The sequence below is a fragment of the Homalodisca vitripennis genome, chromosome 2 (genome assembly GCF_021130785.1).
Source record: "Homalodisca vitripennis isolate AUS2020 chromosome 2, UT_GWSS_2.1, whole genome shotgun sequence".
NCBI classification, from domain to species: Eukaryota; Metazoa; Arthropoda; class Insecta; order Hemiptera; family Cicadellidae; genus Homalodisca; species Homalodisca vitripennis.
This window is the reverse complement of record NC_060208.1, coordinates 79973541-79995602: the sequence shown is the minus strand read 5'-3', so window position 1 is coordinate 79995602 and position 22062 is coordinate 79973541. Positions and strand designations below refer to the sequence as shown.

At 31.7% G+C, this 22062-nt stretch overlaps 1 protein-coding gene across 1 annotated transcript in view; it reads left to right on the top strand.

The window, feature by feature from the left end:
* Positions 1-22062, top strand: part of LOC124354237 (zinc metalloproteinase nas-1-like) — a 32584-nt gene that overhangs the window by 8929 nt on the left and 1593 nt on the right. The window contains exons 3-6 of the mRNA XM_046804545.1: positions 225-403; positions 950-1124; positions 1630-1757; positions 8543-8748. Of these exons, the coding sequence (XP_046660501.1) occupies positions 225-403; positions 950-1124; positions 1630-1757; positions 8543-8740 (680 nt within the window). The 3' untranslated portion in view covers positions 8741-8748. The remainder of the gene's footprint in view (positions 1-224; positions 404-949; positions 1125-1629; positions 1758-8542; positions 8749-22062) is intronic.

Genomic DNA, 22062 nt, shown 5'->3' with positions numbered 1-22062 from the left:
TCAACCACCTAGACTACAAAATCAAGTGTAATCTAGGTTTGTTGTCTTTCTCCCGACCTCAGCCATATGAATCTTCCTTATCTCACCAAATCGTACCATCCATTGTCTTCGTATATCTAGTCTATCGTCCTCTTGTAGTGGATAGTCAAGACACCTTGATCATGGAAACTATACTTTTCAACAAGGATAAGGAATAATAGACTAAGAGAAACTTTACTTTTCAGCACCTCGAATGCGAGATGGGATCAAGGGTGCTGTAGACTACATAAACAACATTGACAACCTGTGCGTTATGTGGTTACCAAAAACACCCTTCGACTTCGATGACACGATCACTAGTTGGGTCACTTTCCTCTATTTTCGGGGCGATTCTGCCAATAGAACCTATTGCGGCGCTCAGGTGGTAAGTGGTAGATAGAATAGGCGTCCTTGCAACTTGTACTAGTATGTTATGTGGTACTTAGTTGGTAATTCGTTTAAAAAAGGCCTCCCCGGTATTCATAAATGCAGTTATATTCTTAAGTAACAAATCCTGCTAGAATAAATACGAACGAAAAGCAATCCTCAACATAGAACCTATCCCGTAACTAATACAAATTCTACAGGATCTGATTTTGAATAATAAACTCGCCTAACTTCCTAGGAAAAGTTTCAGTTTCGGGGGCAGATAATGGGGCTTAACAAAAACTGGAAGTTGACTTCATTTGGTGTAGAACGAATAATTAATTATACATTTTTAGGGCAACTTATCTGCTATTGCTATTACATTTGTAGTTACCTATCTGCTATTACTTTATATATCAGCTGTCAGATAAAGACGTCAAGGGAAAGTCCGTAAATAATTTTAGCTCTTAACCAAGAACCAAAACCTAGTTCTTAACAGTCCAAAACTCTGAATTTGAAAAATATGTGTGAAAAAATACTAATACCAAATTTTCACCTGTATTAGGCCAGACAAGGCAACCAACAGTTTATTAGAATAGGCCACTACTGCATGAAGAATTACGCCAGGACACGAGCGGATATGAGGAACACATTACTACACGAAATGATGCACGTAATGGGATTCCAGCATGAGCATGAGCGACCGGACAGAGACTGTTTTGTGTATGTGGCACCCAACTGTAAGTAAGAACAGACTAAATATTAGTACCTTCAACTCGTGATTGTAATGCTAATCTACGAATAGTCTTCAGTGTTAGACTAACCAGTCGGATGTAAAAAGTGTTCACAAACTTCTGTGGGTGATAGTCATTTCAAATAAAAAATGTCATATAAACATAGGTCAAGAAATGTTTTGTTTAGCCACTAGCTGCCATTTTGTATTTTTTATTTAAAAAATGAAGTTTGTGACACCCTTTTGTAATCTATGTGTGTCACATCTTTTGTATCTGTAAATCTATGTGTGTTTTAAATTGTTGTATCTAGTCTGTTGTGACACTATTTAGTGTATCTTAATGTACAAATAAAAATAAAGATTATTTGAAATTGTTTCCTTCTGTCATGAAAATGTTACGTAACATGATACACTGCTGTGGCAAGCAGTATATCAGAAATGCAATAAGAAATCACACATTAATTGGTGTCCTTAAATAAATAAAATGTATTATATAATTTCATGTTATACAGTTGCTTACCGAAGTGGTGTAGAGAAACTGCCCGGACGCAGCTTTCTATCAGAGTTCCCTTACGATGCTCTCAGTGTGACTCACTATGCCCACGATGATGCACTCAGAATCTTCTACGCACATGCAGGAGTAAGTAGAAAGTCATAATCAATTTACATCTTTAGGAATGCCACAAGGTTTTTTATATTTAAATCAATCTGCAGTATTGAATGTAATTAAAATCATGTTAATAAATTATAATATATATATATATATATATATATATATATATATATATATATATATATATAGACTTATATATATATAGACTTTTATAAGTGCTCATAAAAGTATTAGGTATACACATGACAAATCAGGTTGAAGCATATATTCTGGTATATCACTAACTTCAAATCCTTTGATAAGTCAAACATTATGTCTCTTTTATTCTAAATTTAGCCAACCTTTTTTCTAATACAAACTAATATCTCATGTTTTAAATTTTTGTATTACAAAATTGAATGTAACTAATTCCAACAAAGGCAAAACTTTTTTTGGATACACAACTGCCTTTAGGTGCCTTGTAACTTTTTTGTAACAGTGTTATATTAATTATATTTTAACACTAGGATTTCTGAAAACAAAACAAATTTTTGTGACAATTGTTTCTCTTTTTCGCATTAGTACAATTTTAACACCTTTCTCAATTTATACAATCATGGGTGCATAGCACAATGATCAAACTATAGTTATAAATGGCATTAATCTTTAATACAAGTTTTTGTGGTGACATTAAATTAATATTCTGGATCTGGTAACAACAACTAATTATTAGTAAACTAAATGTTGAATGAAACTCATCTTTGAGCACTCACATTTTACCACTATTTTACTGTAGAATTTGAATAGTGTTTCTCCATTCTTAATTTTAACCTATTCATTCTAACTAGCATCAGGGTTAATCTCAAAATAGACTGAACAGATTTTTTGAATTTGGCCGCTGGTCAGTTCTCTGTTGGTTGGTCGGTGAGTGCAGACCTATTATGACTTCTGTTCTTTAGTTTTTAATGTCTTGTTTTTATTAAGAGCATGTTTTAAAGATACTGTGCATTGAGTTGGCACAAAATACGGTTGATGTGACTCATGACTTAAATGTGTTACACGCTCTGCTATGATTTGTACAAATATAATTTCCTAGATTATAGTTGTGTATTAGAATAGTTATTAACCTGAGGAAAATATCAGATTGCAGATCTCAAAACAAAGTGTTACTGATTTTATGTATCACTGAGCTATGGAAAATGTCCCGATAAATCTAGTTTCCTTCAAATATAAATAAATGAATGATTTATTTCCTAACAAAACACAAATATATTAGTAGCAAGACAAAATCATATGAGTATTACAAATGTATACTGACATAGCCTAATATAAAATTCTATTATGACAAATAAAATACAATTCTATTAGGAAAATAGGGTCCCAAAGGCAAAGCCTGATGAGGGATTCCGTCAGATAAGTTTATTTAGATAAAAGTTCATTTGCGGTTGCAGACAATATAACTATTTATATCTTCTAATCCCATAAATTAAGTTATTGTTACACTTTGTATGGCTTACCAAACAGAATTAAGGAAACTTAAACTTACCCTTTGTGAATTTAAAAATAAACAGAATATACTTATTTTAAAGAAAATATATGTTTAAACATTGCCACAAACCGCCAAACCAAAATAATAAATAATAAAGGTTTTATTTTATACACTGAAGCACGCCTATTTTAAAGAAACTTAGTACACTATCATATTTACGTACCACAGAAGCATACACTATAAGAGAAAAACAAATTACTTTTGAATAATAGTTAACAGATACTCAACGTTGCTTCTGTCCATACTTAAAAGCCAAGTTTTAACACTTCTAAGGAATTTTATTTAATTTTGTAATATTTTTTATATTTTGCGGCAACCTATTAAAAAGTCTTGGTCCTGTATAATTAAATGTTTTTGTATAAAAAGATACATTAGGTTTAGGAACTCTAAAATTACTAGCATTTCTAAGACCTTGTCTAAAAAAAGTTAACATTTGATGGTAAATTTCCACTAATCAAATAAAAAGCTTTTAAAACCTTAAATATATAAATACAACGTAACGGCAAAATATTCATACAAACAAAACATGGATGAGATGGTTCTCTTAATCTTCTCTTTAGAATTAATTTAACATACCATTTTTGAATGTTTTCCACAGGTTTTATTGTGGATCTATACGTTCCACCCCAAGAAATTATAGCACATTCTACTACTATTTACTAAGGCAAAATATAAACAACGCAGAGTTTGGATTGGGCATACGTCCCGAAAGTGATAAAAAAAGTCTAATTCCTGTTATGAGTTTTGATTTTAGTTTAATTATATGCGTTTTTCAGCTCAATTCACTATCTAGAATTACACCCAAATATTTTACTTCTTTGGTTGGACTGATTTCCGAACAATTTACACAGGTATTAAACGTATTTAAACAACTAAACATTTATATATAATTTGATTATTAAATTCAATGAACCCCCTTAAATTAAAATTAATGCAGTTAGTTTTTTTGTGTGTTGAGAACCAATTTATTCTCTTAAAACCACCATTTTAAAGTTTCCAGATAAGTTAAAATTTTTCTTTCCGATTCTTCCCACGTCTTATTTAAATAGCAGAGGGCCGTGTCATCCGCAAATGCGGTGATTTGGCCATTTAATCAAGCATTACAAAGATCATTGCTAAATACAAGAAACAAAGTTGCTCCCAAGACCGATCCCTGGGGGACTCCGTGCCTGACTACACCCATTTTACTTAAAACACCCTTGATTTTAACACATTGCCTTCTGTTTTGTAAGTAGCTGGAAAACCAAGCATGAGCTACCCCACGAACCCCACAATTATATAATTTCTCTAATAAAATGGCATGGTTGACTGTATCAAATGCCTTCTGTATATCTAGGAAAAGTCCACTCACACACTTACCACTGAATTAATACCTTCATTTAATTTGCTAACAAAGTCTAAAAGAGCCCGTTCTGTATTCATCCCCACTCTAAACCCATACTGATTTATGCTAAAAAACTGTATCCTATTTAATAAGCTAATAAGTTTTTCTTTCATTACTTTTTCTATTATTTTGGAAAATGTTTAAATCAATTAAATCGGGTTGAGAAGTTTGAACAAATGTTGGGCGAATTACCTTTATAAATTGGTATTACAACAGCCCTTTTAAGACTCTCAGGGAAAATTCCCGTGCTAAAACTTAAATTGGTAATGAACGTAAAAACTTAAGCTATCCTTGAGCAGATATGCTTAACTAAAAAGAGTTCAAACCATCAATCCTAGGCGATTTTCCATTTTTCAGAGACTTAAATACTCTCACAATGTCATCACAACACACCGGCCCTAACAACATTGATGACTTCTCTTGAACTAGAATAAAATTATTTTTGTATTAGCAGTTCTCCAAACCATTCGGCAATGAGTTATCCTCTATTATGTGATCAGCTACCGACAGAAAGAAATCATTAAATTCATCAGCAAGTATTTCGGGGTCTGAAATCATTGTATTATTAATTTTCAAACAAAATATATCATTCTTTATGTTCTGACCAGTCATATTCTTAATAGTATTCCAAGTAGCTTTATGATTACCAATATTGTTTTCCAGTTTATTTCTATAATAGTTTAGCTAACTAAATTTTTTGCTCCAAGCTGTTCTCAAAAGAATTATAATATAACCTAAATCTATCATTTAACGACCTATGTTTAATTTTTTATATAAACCAATTTCTTTTTCTTGTTTGATTACAAAATGTAATCATTCATCCAAGGCTTTAATTTGCGATTTCTATTATTTAATTTATATACTACTTTACATTGTTCAATGCAAGATTGTATTTTAATTTCAAATAAATCATACGCCACAGAAGCGTTATTCTGCCTATAGATGTCAGTCCAGTCTATATTAGCCAACATATCGTCCAGCTTATCGTAACTTATAACAGTACGAGTAGCAGCGGCGGGCTCGGCTGCGGGGCGCCCGGCCGACCGTAGCCGCAACGACGTCATGTAGTGGTCGGTCACATCGGCCTCCACCACAGCCGCCTGCACTGCACACGGTCGCTTGTCTCTACATGAAATCCTCAAGTAGACATGATCGATACACGATCGTGTCGTAGCAGTTACTCTTGTCGGTTGAGTTACAAGAGCTTCAAACCCATAACCAGCCATCATTAATTTATAGAGTTGCCAACATCATTATCATCTATCTTTAATAAATCAATATTTATAACACCCATCACAATACAGTTTTTTAAAGATTTATCATTTTTGTTTAAACATGTATTAAATTCATTAATAAAGTATTAATTGTACAACTATGTAAACGATAAACAGTAAATAAAATAAAGTCATTGCCTGAAAAACACACTTGTAGTATTAAAATATCATCTGATTTTAATTTTAACTGTTCACTGCATGTAATAATTACAGAATTCTTTTTATAAACCGCTACCCCACCAAAACGATATCTTTCATTTGAACATACGATCAAGTCATAAATTAGGTAGCCTATAAAACATGGCTTCATCCTTAATAATCCAAATTTCACTTAAAATTATTATTTCTGGATACTCGTCCATTACGCTCAGCTCAGCTACAAAACGATCAAAATTTTTTCGCAAGCTACGAATATTTTGATGTATTATATAACAACTATTTCCTTCCATATTAAAAATTTCCTATAATTTACAAAAACACATAAATACAATTATCACCTACTACACTCTTATGAAAATCTTTTGAAGCAACAATAAATTATTTATACCATCTGAATGTTTTAATTTGCTAAAATTACAAAAATAAAAGATAACTATGCTAAACTCAAAATGTAGCTTAATTATACCAGCCATTTTCCGAAGATAAAAACCGCTTTTGTCGTCAGAACAGTTTACAGTTTTTCTAAGTCGGCTGCAGATTTGATCTCGATCGCCGGCGAGCCGTCGCTGACGCGCATGAGGATGTTGCCGCCTCGAAGCCACAGATATTTAATATTGCGTGTCTTCTTCACCTCTCGAGCCTGTCCAAGGAGTCGTCTTCTAGCTGGAGATAGAGACTCGTTCACGAATATCGGTTTATCAACTGCTAGTCCAATATGCCTCGTAGAAAATTCTTGCCTATTCTCTCGTCTTTTATTTATTAAAAGTTCTTTATCGGTACGGCGAACGAATTTAACGATAATGCCGCGTGGTCGAGATGGATTGTCCTTACTGCCGACGCGATGACACACGTCTATCATGCCATCAGCAATGTTTACATTTAAGGCCTTCCCGACGTCTTTTACAATTTGCACTACCGATTCATTATTAGCTTCAGGAATACCTTGCAGCTCAACACAATTCCTCCGCGAATACTGTTCTAAGTCGTCTACCTCTTTTTCCAGATTAAGTACCTTTTCTTTTAAAACTTTATTTTCAGATTTTAGTTCATCAATCACTTTTACAAATTTTTCAATTTTTCCAATCCCGATCTGCAGTTTCAGTGTTCTCTTCAAGTTTACTATGCAGTAAACCGTAAGACTCATTAAAATCACTTACATTTTCCTTTGCTCATCTCGTATTTCACTCAGCGCCTTCATAAAGTCCTCTAGCGTTATCGTACCTTCTTGCGCACTAGTTTCCAATCTCATACTCTTCCGCCGCGCTTGGCCGCACCTCCAAACGGCGTTTTGCTCCTCCAAATAAGCTAAATCCGCTTGGGCCATTTTAACACATTTTGCGTGAAATAATTTTGCACAGTCACTGCACGTTAATTTTGATTGACTTTTTTTGAAACTAGACAAGCACACTTGGCAGTTAGACATATTTAAGAAATATATAAGAAAGTCTCAGATTATCAACTGATAGTATACAATAGCGCGGGACACGAGGATAAGTAACGATAGCCACTAATACACGGGAACACAGAAAAGAGATCCGCACTGCGATACGTCCGCTCCGTTTGAACTCTGACTCATCACAGTAAAATATTATTTTAAGAAATATATTTCACATTTTTAACCATTTTGATATTTTCTACCAAAACTAGCGTGGCTGACAATCAATTCCTTTCTTATTAGGTGAGATTTCTCTTCCAATTTCAGAGAAACCAGGTTGTGTGATTATATCAAACAAATTAGCTTTTGGCTCCTGACTTGTTAACAAATTCCGTAAATCGTTTTGTTTTATATAAGTACTCTGTCTCATGCTATCATTAGACACTGATCTGCTCTCTGACTTTAAGGTTAAATAATGCAGATGTAGTTCTGTAGATGGAAATAATATTTGAATGAACTCTCCTATTTACACTTAAACGACTTCCAGTTCCTTTATTTAGTTCTCTTGACACTAATATAAGTATTTGTGTTAAACTCTACTTTGTATATGTCCAGCTAGGAAAAATAAAAACTGAGAATAGAGTTATCATTTTATGTTTTTAACTCTTGATATCTTCCCATTTCGACTTTCACCATAACTAACGTGGCTGATGACCGATTTCTTTCTTAAGAAATATTCATTTATTGATTTCAAGAAAACCCAAGTTGTGTACAATATAACTTAGATCTCAGATCCTATACAATAAATTAATAGCTGTCATGGATTGTGTTACATTTAATAGGAGTGTGTGCATAGGTGAGCACAATTCCGTAGAAATAACACTTTATGTATACCACCTAGTTTTTTCATTTCGCCTTTCATGTATACTTTCGTATGTTCCATTTTCCTGTATAGCATCTGTGATTGAAATTCTTCTCTTAATATGATATGCAATAATTCTGTTGTTGGAATATCTATATTTCAAATTTTCTAATGTAATGTGACTGGTTGATGCTCAGCGATGTTTTTTATGTATATGATTGATGTTAAAGAAAAATCTAACATTGGGTCGCAGTGATGGCAAACTCTCGGATTTCGACATCGGCAAACTGAACACTCTCTACTGTGGGATGGAATCCTGGTGTGAGGAACATTACCAGTGCAGCCACATGTATGACTTCGCTTCAACTCAGCCAAACTGTTGGCGTCAGGGACCCAGATATGCTGGAGAGACTCGCCCACCAGGCTGATTGTAATGGTAATAGATTAAACTTTTTGAAAATGTTGTGTTCTTAATTTAGCACACATTAATACCAATAATAACACAGGCATATAGATTACATCTGGGCACTTTCAGGAAAAAGATAAAAATTTTCATATAAATTAAATACAGCTCAGGGCTGTACTTAGCTTCGCCGGCCCCCGGAAAAGATATTTGGTCGATCCCTGTCATGCCTCACCACTGCACTGTTATTCGACATAGTCCCTTCAAATAGACGTGTGGCGTACCCCCTGAAAGCCAGGCCCCGGCAAAATTGTACGAAAAAACCGATCTAAGTACGGACCAGGCTGTGGTTATCCCAGTTTTTAAAAAGGACTAATCAAATGATTGTAGTAATTTTTGCCCATTCTACTTTCTCTAATATAATGAGAAAATGTGCTAAAAAGGCTATTAGAATATTTATAATACATTTTTAATCCAAATTAGTTTGATTTTAGATCTAATATGAGAACAGGGACTGAAATGATTTAATTTATTACAAAAAATATTTCTGGTAACATTAACTTACGGAAAACTGTAAGTGGGCTGATTTAAGATATATGAAAAGCTTTCAACACAGGATATCATATTTGATTAACAAAATAATATACAACTTGGGGAGTTTTGAGGAAATATTTATAATTGGTTTTAAGATTGCCTTTATAATAGAGTGTAGTAATATGTCAAAGTAAATAAATAATTCCTTTAGTGAACTTAGTTCATTTTAGTACAGAGTACCTCAAGGTCATTGGTCTAGTTTTGTTTTTAATATTTATAAATTACAGTAGAGTCCTGCTATACCGAACCCTGCTATACCGAAGATCCGCCTATTCTGAACAGAGTTCGGAAAAAGTACTATAGATAAATAAAAAAAACATTGCTGCAAAAATATTGAGCATTTTGCCCGTCTGAGTGTTATTAAACTTCCCTTTACTTCCGACTTTCACTTGTTCAAGAGCTGATCAACGTTGATATGTCGATACTATTCAAATCCATTTATTCTGAATTCCAGTGAATCCGAACGATGTACGGTCCCAATTAGTTCCGATTAGCGGGACTCTACAGTACTTATGCTATGGGAATTTTAGTACAAACTGTCTTTACAAAAGTGAGTATTGTGTTAATAGTTATTTTAGTAAACACTTGTCCTAAAATTATAGTTGTTGATACAGTAACTATATATTCCAAGCAACCCAAGACATCTGGGGAAGATCATTTCTGTACTTGTAAGAATAGAAAACTATTCATACTCAAATGGCTACTGAATTGTTTAAAATTATAGAAAGTAAAATATTACTATGGATCATGGTAACTGGCCAAATTTTACTTGAATGATCACAGCCATCAATTTTTGGTAAAACCCTTAACTATTGGTTGCCCAATAATCACATCAATAAAGATACCCCTGAAAGACTGGATGGACACCCCACGCATAATCAAGAATCAAGAATCTTTTATTGTCATCCCACATAAAAAATGTATTGAAAAAGTCATAGTTTGATCAAATATGCCTAAAAAACATATATTAGAATGTAAAGTGAAATATAAATATAAACCCATAAATTTAAATAATGGTCTAAAGAATAAAGTTTATAAAATTATCTAACTTATAGATTAGATATACATGCCATTTGGGGCAAGAACGCCCATCCCATCCTGTTGAAGGACGCTCTTAATTTCTTTAATCCCAGAGTATTTGCTATTGATTACTGTACAGCTGATTTTTCTGAAAGAGAAGAATTTCAACGAACAAAAAAGTTTGTCCTTTCAAAGTTTATACAATGCGATATTACCTGTACAACCAAAGTTACGACAGATAAGATGCAGCATTTGTGTTTTGTTGGCTTTAAGAAAGATTGATTTTAATACAGACTGTGATCAAACAAAATAATACATGTTCTACTTTGGAGAAGGCCACTCCCCTTGAAATAATCTATGATATTAAATTTAATACTCAAAACACTTATTTGGAATAAATTATTCTACAGGGTGTCCAGCAACCATTCGAACAAACTTTGCCACATTGTTCAGCAGGCCAAAACTAACAAATAATGCAATATAACAGGTGCCCTATTTCACTTCGTTTAGCGTCTGTCTGTCTGTATGTGTTTTTTGGGAAAAAAATTACTACTCAAAAACCACTTAAGATACAGAATTCAAACTTAACAGTTATGTTAACCTAGTGTTGGTCCTTTTCAGTGAAAAAAATAAAACAAATATCTCATTGCATTTCAAAATGGCGGCCGTTCAAAATTTTCAAATTGTATTAGTTTTGAAACGGCTACTTTGACAACAAATTCACCAGGATAACTTTTTTTAGCATATTTTATTACCAATTCAACAATTTTTGTTTCAAAAAGATTGAATAACAAATAACTGAGTTACAGCACCAAACTTAAAAACAGGTTAAATCCATGCATTGCAAGTACATACAACAATTTAGTGGGTTTTTACGAATAAACTTTTTAAGGTTCTTTATTAAAATACTGAACAATTATTATAACCTAAAAAAATATTACTATCATTTTTGTTCCATTTACAGTAATCAATGTGTTACACACACACAAATAAAAAAGAAACAAACTATTCACAATGCTCTTAAAAAAACAATAGCATAATTATTACATGAAAACAGCTGACCAACAATCAGCAACCAAATCAGGTGTTTTAAATGAAGAAAAACTAATAAACAAACTATCAAGACATTGTTGGGCAAGTCTATGTTTTGAACATGATTGTCACTGTCTGAATGTTCTGTTCTTCTTTGTAATTCCTGTTAGTTTTCCTGTTAATTTAAATTTCTTTTATTACTTTGTTTCTTGTACGATATGAACCGTTTTACTTTTGAAGAGTATGCTGATATTCACTTTATGTACGGACTTGCTGGAGGCAATGCCAGATTAGCTAGCAGATTGTATACAGAGAGCGCTTTCCAGATAGGCTGCACCCAGTTCATAGCGTCTTCAGTGCCGTTCATATTCGTCTTAGGGAAACTGGACATTTGAAAAATAATGTTGTAGAACGGGTAAAATCCGTACGGACTGTTGATTTTGAAGAAGAGGTTTAATTATTCGTAGAAGAAAACCCCTCCACCAGCGTTCGCGCTATTGCTCATAATTTGGATGTATGCAAAAGTTCTGTGTGGAAAGTGTTAAATGAAGAACGTTTGTGCCCTTACAGACATCAGAAAGTACAAGCCTTAGAACCTGCAGATTTTCCTCTCAGGGTAGACTGCTCTCGTTGGTTCCTTCACAAATTAGTTGACGAACCCGATTTTTTAAGGTATGTTCTCTTTACTGACGAAGCGTCATTTACTCGAGATGGCATATTTAATAGCCGAAACAGCCATTTATGGGCTGAAGAGAACCCTCATGAAATTGTGCAACGTAAGTTTCAGCACAAATTTTCTGTCAATATCTGGGCTGGAATAGTAGACGGATATTTGATTGGGCCACACATTATACCAAACAGACTGAACGGACCTTACTTGTGAAGTTTTTTTGAGGGAAATCTTACCTGAGCTGTTGGAACATGTTCCTATTGAAACTAGACAAAGAATGTGGTTCCAACACGATGGAGCACCGGCCCACTTTTCCCTGATTGCTAGACAACATTTGAATGAAGTGTATGGAGATCGTTGGATTGGACGTGGAGGTCCCGTCCCTTGGCCTCCACAGTCACCTGACCTCACACCCATTGATTTTTACTTGTGGGGACACATGAAGCAATTAGTGTATACCACTCCCATACAGAATGAAATGGATCTAGTAGATAGAGTTGTTGAGGCTGCTGCAGTTATTCAAGACAGTAATCCTTTTGAAGGGGTGAGAGAATCGTGCTTACGAGGCTTCAGAATCTGCAACGAGTTACAAGGACGCCACTTTGAGCAACGATTATGAAAGTTCTACAGTAATGTAATCATTGATTTCTTAATAAAAAATATCATGTTCAATAAAATTTTTCAAACACATTGAATTAATTACGCTGTTTCACACAATTGCCATGTAAGAAAACCCTATACCCAACCATAACGTAGCCCTATTAACATTTTTTTTAAGATTTAAAAACCAGGATTCACAATTGGTTAAGAACTTTTTTTAAATTTACCTTAAAACAAATTTAAAAAATAAATATTAAATTTCAGGTTATAATATTGTTTACTATTTTAATTAAGAACCTTAAAAAGTTTATTCGTAAAAATCCACTACATTGTTGTATGTACTTGCAATGCATGGATTTAACCTGTTTTTATGTTTGGTGCTGTAACTCAGTTATTTGTTATTCAATCTTTTTGAAACAAAAATTGTTGAATTGGCAATAAAATACGCTAAAAAAAGTTATCCTGGTGAATTTGTTGTCAAAGTAGCTGTTTCAAAGCTAATACAATTTGAAAATTTTGAACGGTCGCCATTTTGAAATGCAATGAGATATTTGTTTTATTTTTTTCACTGAAAAGGACCAACACTAGGTTAACATAACTGTTAAGTTTGAATTCTGTATCTTAAGTGGTTTTTTGAGTAGTAATTTTTTTTCCCAAAAAACACATACAGACAGACAGATGCTAAACGAAGCGAAATAGGGCACCTGTTATATTGCATTATTTGTTAGTTTTGGCCTGCTGAACAATGTGGCAAAGTTTGTTCGAATGGTGCTGGACACCCTGTATACTGATTATTGCAATAGTAATTTTGTTACATATTCAAGTACTGGTTGTAACACCGTTATACAACAAAATGTTGCACAGAAGAATGGTTCTGTTCAGCATAGTAAGATTTAATAAAATTGTCTTATTAATAATCTTATTAATTCGTTAGTGAAGAGTATAAACCAGAAAAGAATGTACACTTGAATGTGATATCAGTTATTTGATTTCAGTTGATGGATAATATACTAATAATAATCCACAGTTGATTGATTTTTTTTTAAATAATCTGCATGATTATAAAATAATTCCATGATAAATATGGACTTATTTAAAAATGCCTAAAGAGCTAATAGTATACCAAAAGAGGCTCTGTTAAAATAGCTTTACTATTTTTGTATTTGAACTAAAACCTTAAATACTGGTGTTATTTAAAAAAAAAAACCTTTCAACTTGTCCTACATTTCTGTAGTTTCCCCAGTTGCCCTCTACTCATTAGATATTTCTAAAAAGATAGAGAACATGCAAGTTGCGACATTAATATTGCACATTTTCCATAATTCACCAATTTATATGCTATCATTGATGAAATGTGAACGTTTTCCTGTCCAATAAATGTTCACCTAGGATGCAAACTTTTCTTTCAGAAATTTCAACACAAAAACCGTTATTTCAACCAGCTTTTTTACCATTTAAAAAAACTGTGTTACAATAGATTTTGAAGTGCCCAAATATTTTGTTCTTCTTAATTGCATAAAACAGATTAAAACTTATTTTCAAAATATAAACTATGGTGGTCTTAAGCATTAGATTGTTATCCTCAATACTTAGAAAGATTTTACATTAACAAGAAAAAGTGTTATATTTTATACCAAATCTCTAACTCTAACTAATTTTTGAAACATTAAAATTAAATTAATTTTTAGTTTGTAAATAAATGAACTTTAAATAATCTTATTTAATAAAGAATTTAAATACAATGTATTTTGCTATACAACAATTCTATACAGAAGAAAGCTAATTTCTGACCATCGTATCTAAAATGGGTTCCATTTGAACAAAGGTAAAATTCAAATGCATGTTTAATTAGATGGATTAAACTTCTCTAAAGTCTCTCTACTTAAAACTTTTACTATTTTTCTACCTCTAACAAGATGTTATAAAGTTGGTGGCATGCAAAGAGGTTACTACTCAAAATTTTACTTTTATCTCCATTTTACTACATTTTTTACAAACCAAAACTTTAAGCCCACGTGTTTTTCCAAATGAACAGATTTACTACTATCAATGTTTAAATGACCCAAGTTTTGTGAAGGCTGGGTTAAGGGTGAAGAAATTGTTTAATCAATAAACTACTTTTATTTACAAAAAAACTTCAAATATAAAATTACACAGTATACAAAACAAAATATAGTTTCTAAAAACACACAAAATCTTATCTAACACAATACATTAGGAAATAAGATCAGACGCGTGAGAGATCTTGTTCTTAGGTATTTTTAAGCATAAAACATCATTACTACTTAGACACTATGACAGTACTTATTTTACTGTTAATATAAACTTAAAATTATCTGTGGAATGGTAATAAACACAAAATTTAATTAGTAATAAAATTATTAATTTCTCTCATTTTCAGTAGTTTTATTTATAAATTAAAGTAAGATTATGAAGGCTTCAAAGATGAAAATACACATTTAGCTGAAATTAAAATTGATTTTTAATAGCTATTTAAATATTTTTGTCACTTGAAACTGATTAAAATTATAGAAAAATACCTAAAATATCAAACACATATAATGTAGCTATTATGTTCACACTCTAAAATATTTTTTTTAAACATTGTAATTAACTATGAATTAGAACTGATCAAAATTACAGGCTATATGAAATTAACATAACAAACATCAATACACCAAATTGAGAAAATTCTGGAATAAAAAACAAGTAATGTGTAAAGTTAAAGATTAACATTATTGCACTATATTCTTTACTATCAACATAATTTTATTATTAGTATTCTTTACTATCATTATGTAGCCAAGCTGTAAAATATATAATTAAAATTAGAACAATATTATAGAGAACAAATTCTAAACAATTGCAGATACTCTAAAGTAAAATCTGTAAGATATTGCTTGACGTTGGTGTAACAATATGTAATTAATATTGTCAAACTTTGCTCGAGGTTAACAAAACTTTGGTTGAGAATAATTAGTGGAAACAATCAAATTTGTATGGATGTAATATGTTAACATATAAAAATGTACTACCACGAACTCTCCACAGAAACTTTGTGAAGTCAATGGGATCATATAAGAGTAAAAAAAGGATGTAATGGACATGATAAGGGTAAATTAAATGAACTGTTAATACTGTAACAGACAAAACAAAAACAGGAGTGAAAGTGGAATGTTTTGACCATCCCCCCCCCCATTCCACTATTTATATTGTCGTATTCCCAGTTGCCCACTATTAATGCTTGTTTAAATTAATTCATGTTTAAAAATTGAAATTCTTCAGTACTGAGCCTGAGAAGTTTATGATTAAAAATCAGCATGAAACCCCTTTTCATTTTGCAACACACCCAAAATTTTATATATATACTACACAATATTTTGAGTGGTTTAAGTTCCTAAAGGTGACCCCACTTAGATTCCAGAAAGTCTGCCTATGTTAATGGCAGTATTTTTTAAACTTGAATATGAAATTTTACAAAAACCAACATAACAGAAAATAATGTCAAGAAACACACAAAAGTTAATACCAGAAAATACAAACAGTTTTATATCTTACATGCTGGTATTGGATGAAAAATGACAAATTGAGACATTATTTATTTACTGGTCTTCAATATACACACACTAGGTTTGTGTTTTTATATGTTTACTTGCTATGTTTATATATATATATAAAACATAGCAAGTACTTTTTGCGATTCAATGTTTATTGAAATTAAATAAGGCAATTGGCATTTATACAATATAATGTATATATATATATATATATATATATCTTATATATATAAAAATCTTGAGTCACGATGTATGTTGCCAATAAACTCCAAAACGACTGAAACCAATTTCAATCAAATTTCACATGTATCCGTAATTTAGTCTAACTTAGAAGATAGGATAGTTATTATCTGAATTATTCGCTTATGTCGTGAATATAAACGAATAAAATGAAGAAAATTTTTCAAAGCGCCTGCACATTATAACCTGCAATTACGAGATAGATACGTATATTAAACAGTGAAACACTATTTGAAGGCGCTAAGTTATGATGTATAATTGTCTAAACTAAATTTTTTGGTTGAACTTAAAGGTTGAGTGGTAGACCACTTTGTAATAAAATACATTATGCATGTACAATACATTTTTGACATATTTTCTTGATCGTGACATCAAGGTAAAATCTACATCGGGGTTGGAAATATAATTTACTTCAACCAGAAATGCTCATACGCGGGCAAAACTTACGAAAAGCGTGCGAAGCCGCGGGAAACAGCTAGTATATATATATATATATATTGTACACAAGTTTTTGAGTGGTTTAGATTACTAAAAGTGACTGTAGGAACACGATAACAATCTAGCTCTGACATTTATTGACGATTTAGGAGAAACAGAGACTAACATTGGAGATATTGTACGATACGATTATTCTGGTAAACTGGAGTTCTAGCTTCAGAATAGTGTTTATTTGTATAAGCAACAAAACCAACATGTCTATAATGCATAGCAACTTTTAATGAGTCCACTGCATATAGAGAAAAAGGCCCAATTGTAAAAGTATCCTCCACCATGACAATGTCCCATCTTACATCCATCTTGTCAAATACATTTATTACAAAGAACACACCTCTGATTGCCTCCCCCATTCTGCTCATCTGATTTAGTTTGCTGGAACTTTTTTTTCCCAAAGTCATGACAGCTATGAAAGCTATTACAACATGTACATTTTGTATAAGTCTTAAAACCTTTGTGCTCTACTTAAGTTTTTAGGATGTGGACTCCAAATTTCCAAATGACCACCTTTTTATAAGGAGTAAAAATATTTTTAACTTTGTTGCACTAAGTTTGATCCTTAGAAATTAAAGTAATGGAAAATGACAATATTGTAACTAAAAATATTGATGAATTATGCATATACAATCAAAAACTACAGATGTTCAACAAAGCAGAATAATTCATAGCTGGAATTGTCTTGTTTATATTAACTCAGGGAACTTTCCATAGAGAGTTCGTAGAAAACCTAGTTACTACAGAAAAATTTGACACATCAATTAGGAACTCATATTCTTGAAATAAAAATGACTTAAAAGAAAAATCAGAATGTACCAGCTAAAAAAAATGCAAATAAAAATTACCAAATGTGAAAATTGTTTAACTACTTAATTATCTGCATATGTTTATAACATGTCCGTGTTTAAATCAGTCTTCAAAAGAGTAATTACTCAAATAAATACTATGCCTACTTGAAACCCTAAAATCAAACGGGATATCACATTATATCTAATAAAAGTTAACATTCACTAGTAAAAATTAATCCTAAAACATTTTTTTAATCTTTCAGCTTATCTTACAATATGAGGTCAATAATTTAAGCATGAAAGGAGCAAGACACAAAAAATACCAAACACCAGATAAATAGATGTACAATAAACAACTTACATTATTTACATTGCCCACAATGAGATAGGGTAGGATAGGGCAGGACTACTACACTGTATAGTCACTGACTAGCTACTATAGACCTTGGCTACTCTACTAATTGACTGTAGAAAGGCTGATGCAACAACATGACAAAAAGAAGTTTTATGATAGGAAGAGAATAAATCTAGAGTATTTTGGAAAAACTAAACAAAATAAAGTATTTACAATAGTTATTGGACAGTCCCTGTGAACAAGTACATGTTTTTGACAAAATGAGAAGTGTCTGAGTACTTGAAAAATAGTAGCAGTACTAAAAGCTTGAGTACGGTAGTAAAAATTACTTAAATTTTAAGCTCAGCATTTTAAACCAATCACTCACAATTTTAAATCAGGGTAAAAGAGCAAAATTATGCACATCATATAAAAAATATTATTGTGCGAGTCCAACATTATTGAGCACGATGTAAACCTAAAATACTGCACAGGAGAGCTTAAAGAAAAAAAGGATGCTTGAGAAACATGATCCACTTTACAAATAAACTAACTTTTACTCCATAAGATTTTCTGAGATAACACTTGACTAACTTGTTCTATTCGGCAATCAACAATTATCTGATTATCACAGACTAATATGGTTGGCAGAAAGAGAATCATCATTTGTTTATCATGCTGTTAAAGTAAGAGACATATCAATGCAAGTCTGGGTTGTGGCGTGGAACTACTGATAGGATAATCAAATGAAATTAACAATCGATTGATTATTCAGTTATTTTCAAAATATCACTGCTCATCTTTACTTCTTTCTAAATCCTTTACCAACACAATTTAAATGAACAAGTGTTTACACTACGACGCAGAACGTGAACAAAAAATAGTAATCAAATAAAAACATCCAGAATAATCGAATGCCAAAAAACAAATCAGATGTAAACAACTGAAATAAGGAGAGCCGTCATCACGTCCGCTTATGCTGAGAATCAGCTGATAATATTGGAAACACCGCAAGGTGAAGGGGCGAGTGGGGTGCAGTAATTGGCCAGGCTTGCAATGATGTGTTTCGTACAATAGTATTTTGTATTTTATTTTTTAGTATGAAAAATAATCATATCGGCATGATTCAGATTTTACTTTAAACTTCGGTTTCTTCCCTTATCAGAGACATTACTTTTACAATATGTGAAAAGAGCCAATGACTCAACCGTCTATTCATAATGGCTTTTCTACTACATAAATTCATAACATGGCATTTCCTGAAAATAATTAAGGCGGGAAATTAACGTATTTGAAAGACTTTTACTAAAAAAGAACCAAGACACAACTTAACATTGGCTATTATGGATATTTGCATTTATTTTCAATTCAGCTATTGCAGTCCCCAGCTGTTAAAAGTTTTCGTTACTGTATTTTATGCTTGTATGTTTTTAATTATTATTTTGTGTTGAGTGTGTAAAACAAATAGAACTAGGCTGTACAAATAATTAATAGATTAAGCTACTAAATTGTGTAGTAACAGCTGTTTTGGTCCAAATGCTGGTTTTTAGATTTACTTGTTTTTTAAAATTTCATAATAACTCCAGTTTCTCTTCACATATTCATACAGAACTGTTCTCAAAAATTCATATTATTTAGCAATCATTAGCTACCTTAGGTTAGTGAACCGCCCGTTTGAACTCAAAAATTGGTAGAAGAAAACCACAATGTTTGCACAGCTAGTTTTTAGTGTAAGACAAAAATTTCAGAGTGGTCGGACAATTAAATCTAAAGCCTCAGTAACTATAGAAGCAGCAGTAACAAGACTTGTGTAGTTAGTTGTGGGTAAGTTCTAAATAAGGCTTTACTGTGAATACATTGTAATGTTCTCTCGTCTGATAAAAAAGAGAATCTATATTTGTAATTTAGTGTGTTAATATTTTATAATTAATTGTAAGAAAATGTTCATGTTTGTTTTTAAAAAGAATGCTTACACCCTAAATACACTAGAAAATAGTATTTGTTTGGCTATTCAACTGGTTATTAACTCATTACGAGTTGATTGCTATATGTTCTTAATGGTTACCACGACTCACTTTGAGTCCTTGTTGTTAGTATGTAAACTGATGTTCACTCAATGTATTGTCCTTATTTCTGGAACAATTACACCACACTGTTTGATACATCAGTTTAGTTGAAGTATGTACCAGTGTATGAAGAATCCAATCAACTAAATAACCAAATTTAGGTACTGAAATTTTTAATAAATTTCGTCATCTGACAATGGTAAAGCGAATATAGTTGTGCAATCAGCATTGCCACCATGCTAGAAGAATGCTCTTAAAAGGCCAAAAATTTGTTGTACATAATTATTGTAACCAAACAAAGTCCACATTTTTTTAACCACTGATATGCTTATACAGTAACTATTATACAGTATCAATAAGGTTTCAAGATTATGAAGTAATTAAGTTCTTGAAAGTATTATATTAATATGTCAACTAATAAAGTCATCACTGTATAAATCAACATGCTATATTAATAATACAGAATATGATACTTCAACATGATCCATATTTAAAATTTACCTTTCTATCCACTGTGCCATCAGGAATATTTGTTTTTAAATTCAATGTTTCATGTGTTGTATGAAGTATTAAAACTTCTCAAAATATAATCACAGAATTTTATATTGTTATATTCATATGTTTTTCTCTAACTTAACAAGAATAAAAGTGTTCTTGAATTATGATATGTATTCATAAAAATCATTGACATATGTATAGTAAGTATTAAAAAGGAATAATTGGTTCTAAAAAAAAAAACAAATTTGAAAAAATACATTAATACAAACACTTTAACACCTTCACTGCAGCTCTATCTTGAGTGATGATTAGTATTGCAATAAGAAAGCAAGCACACTACGGCGTATGTCACAGTCAACATGTTAAAGTATCTTTTGATACCTCTTTAATTAAAATTTTAAAAATTACTTTATAACCAAAACTTACTATGGATACATCTTAACCTAATAGAACATGATTAGTGTTTTGTTTGTTTCCTGGATTAAAAACACAATGTTCAATATAATAATATACTTTGCTATACAATATTTTGAATTGTTTTTCATTGATAGATAAAGTATTGTGCATTTGTTCTTCATTTTCCTATTAACTGTTTGTGAGCCCAAAATTTGTGTAACCTTTGTGCATACAATAGTGTTAAGAGAAAAAAGTTATTTCTTAAAGTTTCAGAGAGGGCTCCTTATCCCTAACTTCACTTGGTGTGATAAAACATTCTTCTTTTCTTTATACAAACCTTATTAGTAATGTAATGAGGAGGTGACAGGAATCACATTTTTTATGAGGAGGGTCACTAGTTTTTTGCCTGTTACAAAAACAAGGACGTCTCCCTACGCAAACTCATTGAGTCAGCACCTGCGTCTAAGATATTTGTTTTCAAATACTCCTTCTGGAATTAGTCATATTGTGGTTTGTTTTAAACTCATAAAGTAATTTTTTTTATTATTTATTACATTTTTATTTTGGGATTAAAATATTCTATTATCTAGTTTTCTAAGAACTTAAAACTTCAATTTTCAAACTTTGACTTGTATGTGGATAATAGAAACAGTGTTACACATATTGTCTATAATGCTTTTTCATATTACCAACATAAAAGTATTTATCTTTAACTGAAAGTTTCGTATAAAATATGGCTCTGAAAAAGTTATACACTGTTCAATGTGGCATGCTAGGAGTAAAAGCCAGTTGAAAGAATTATATTACTATATAAAATTAGTAGCAAATAATTTTCAAAAGTTTTTTAGTACACACAAGTCAAGAAATTTTGTTGTGTTTTGCATTGAAGTTGTTCGCTTTTGTGTTTAAAAATATCCATAAAAGTGTACATTTAACACATTTATTTTATTTCACAACAGATTGAAACCTTTAGCAAATCAGCCAAAAATGTGTCTGCCAGCATGGGCATCAGTGGAGTTAGAGCCAGATTACGTTTTAACCCATTGGCCTAGACTCACGT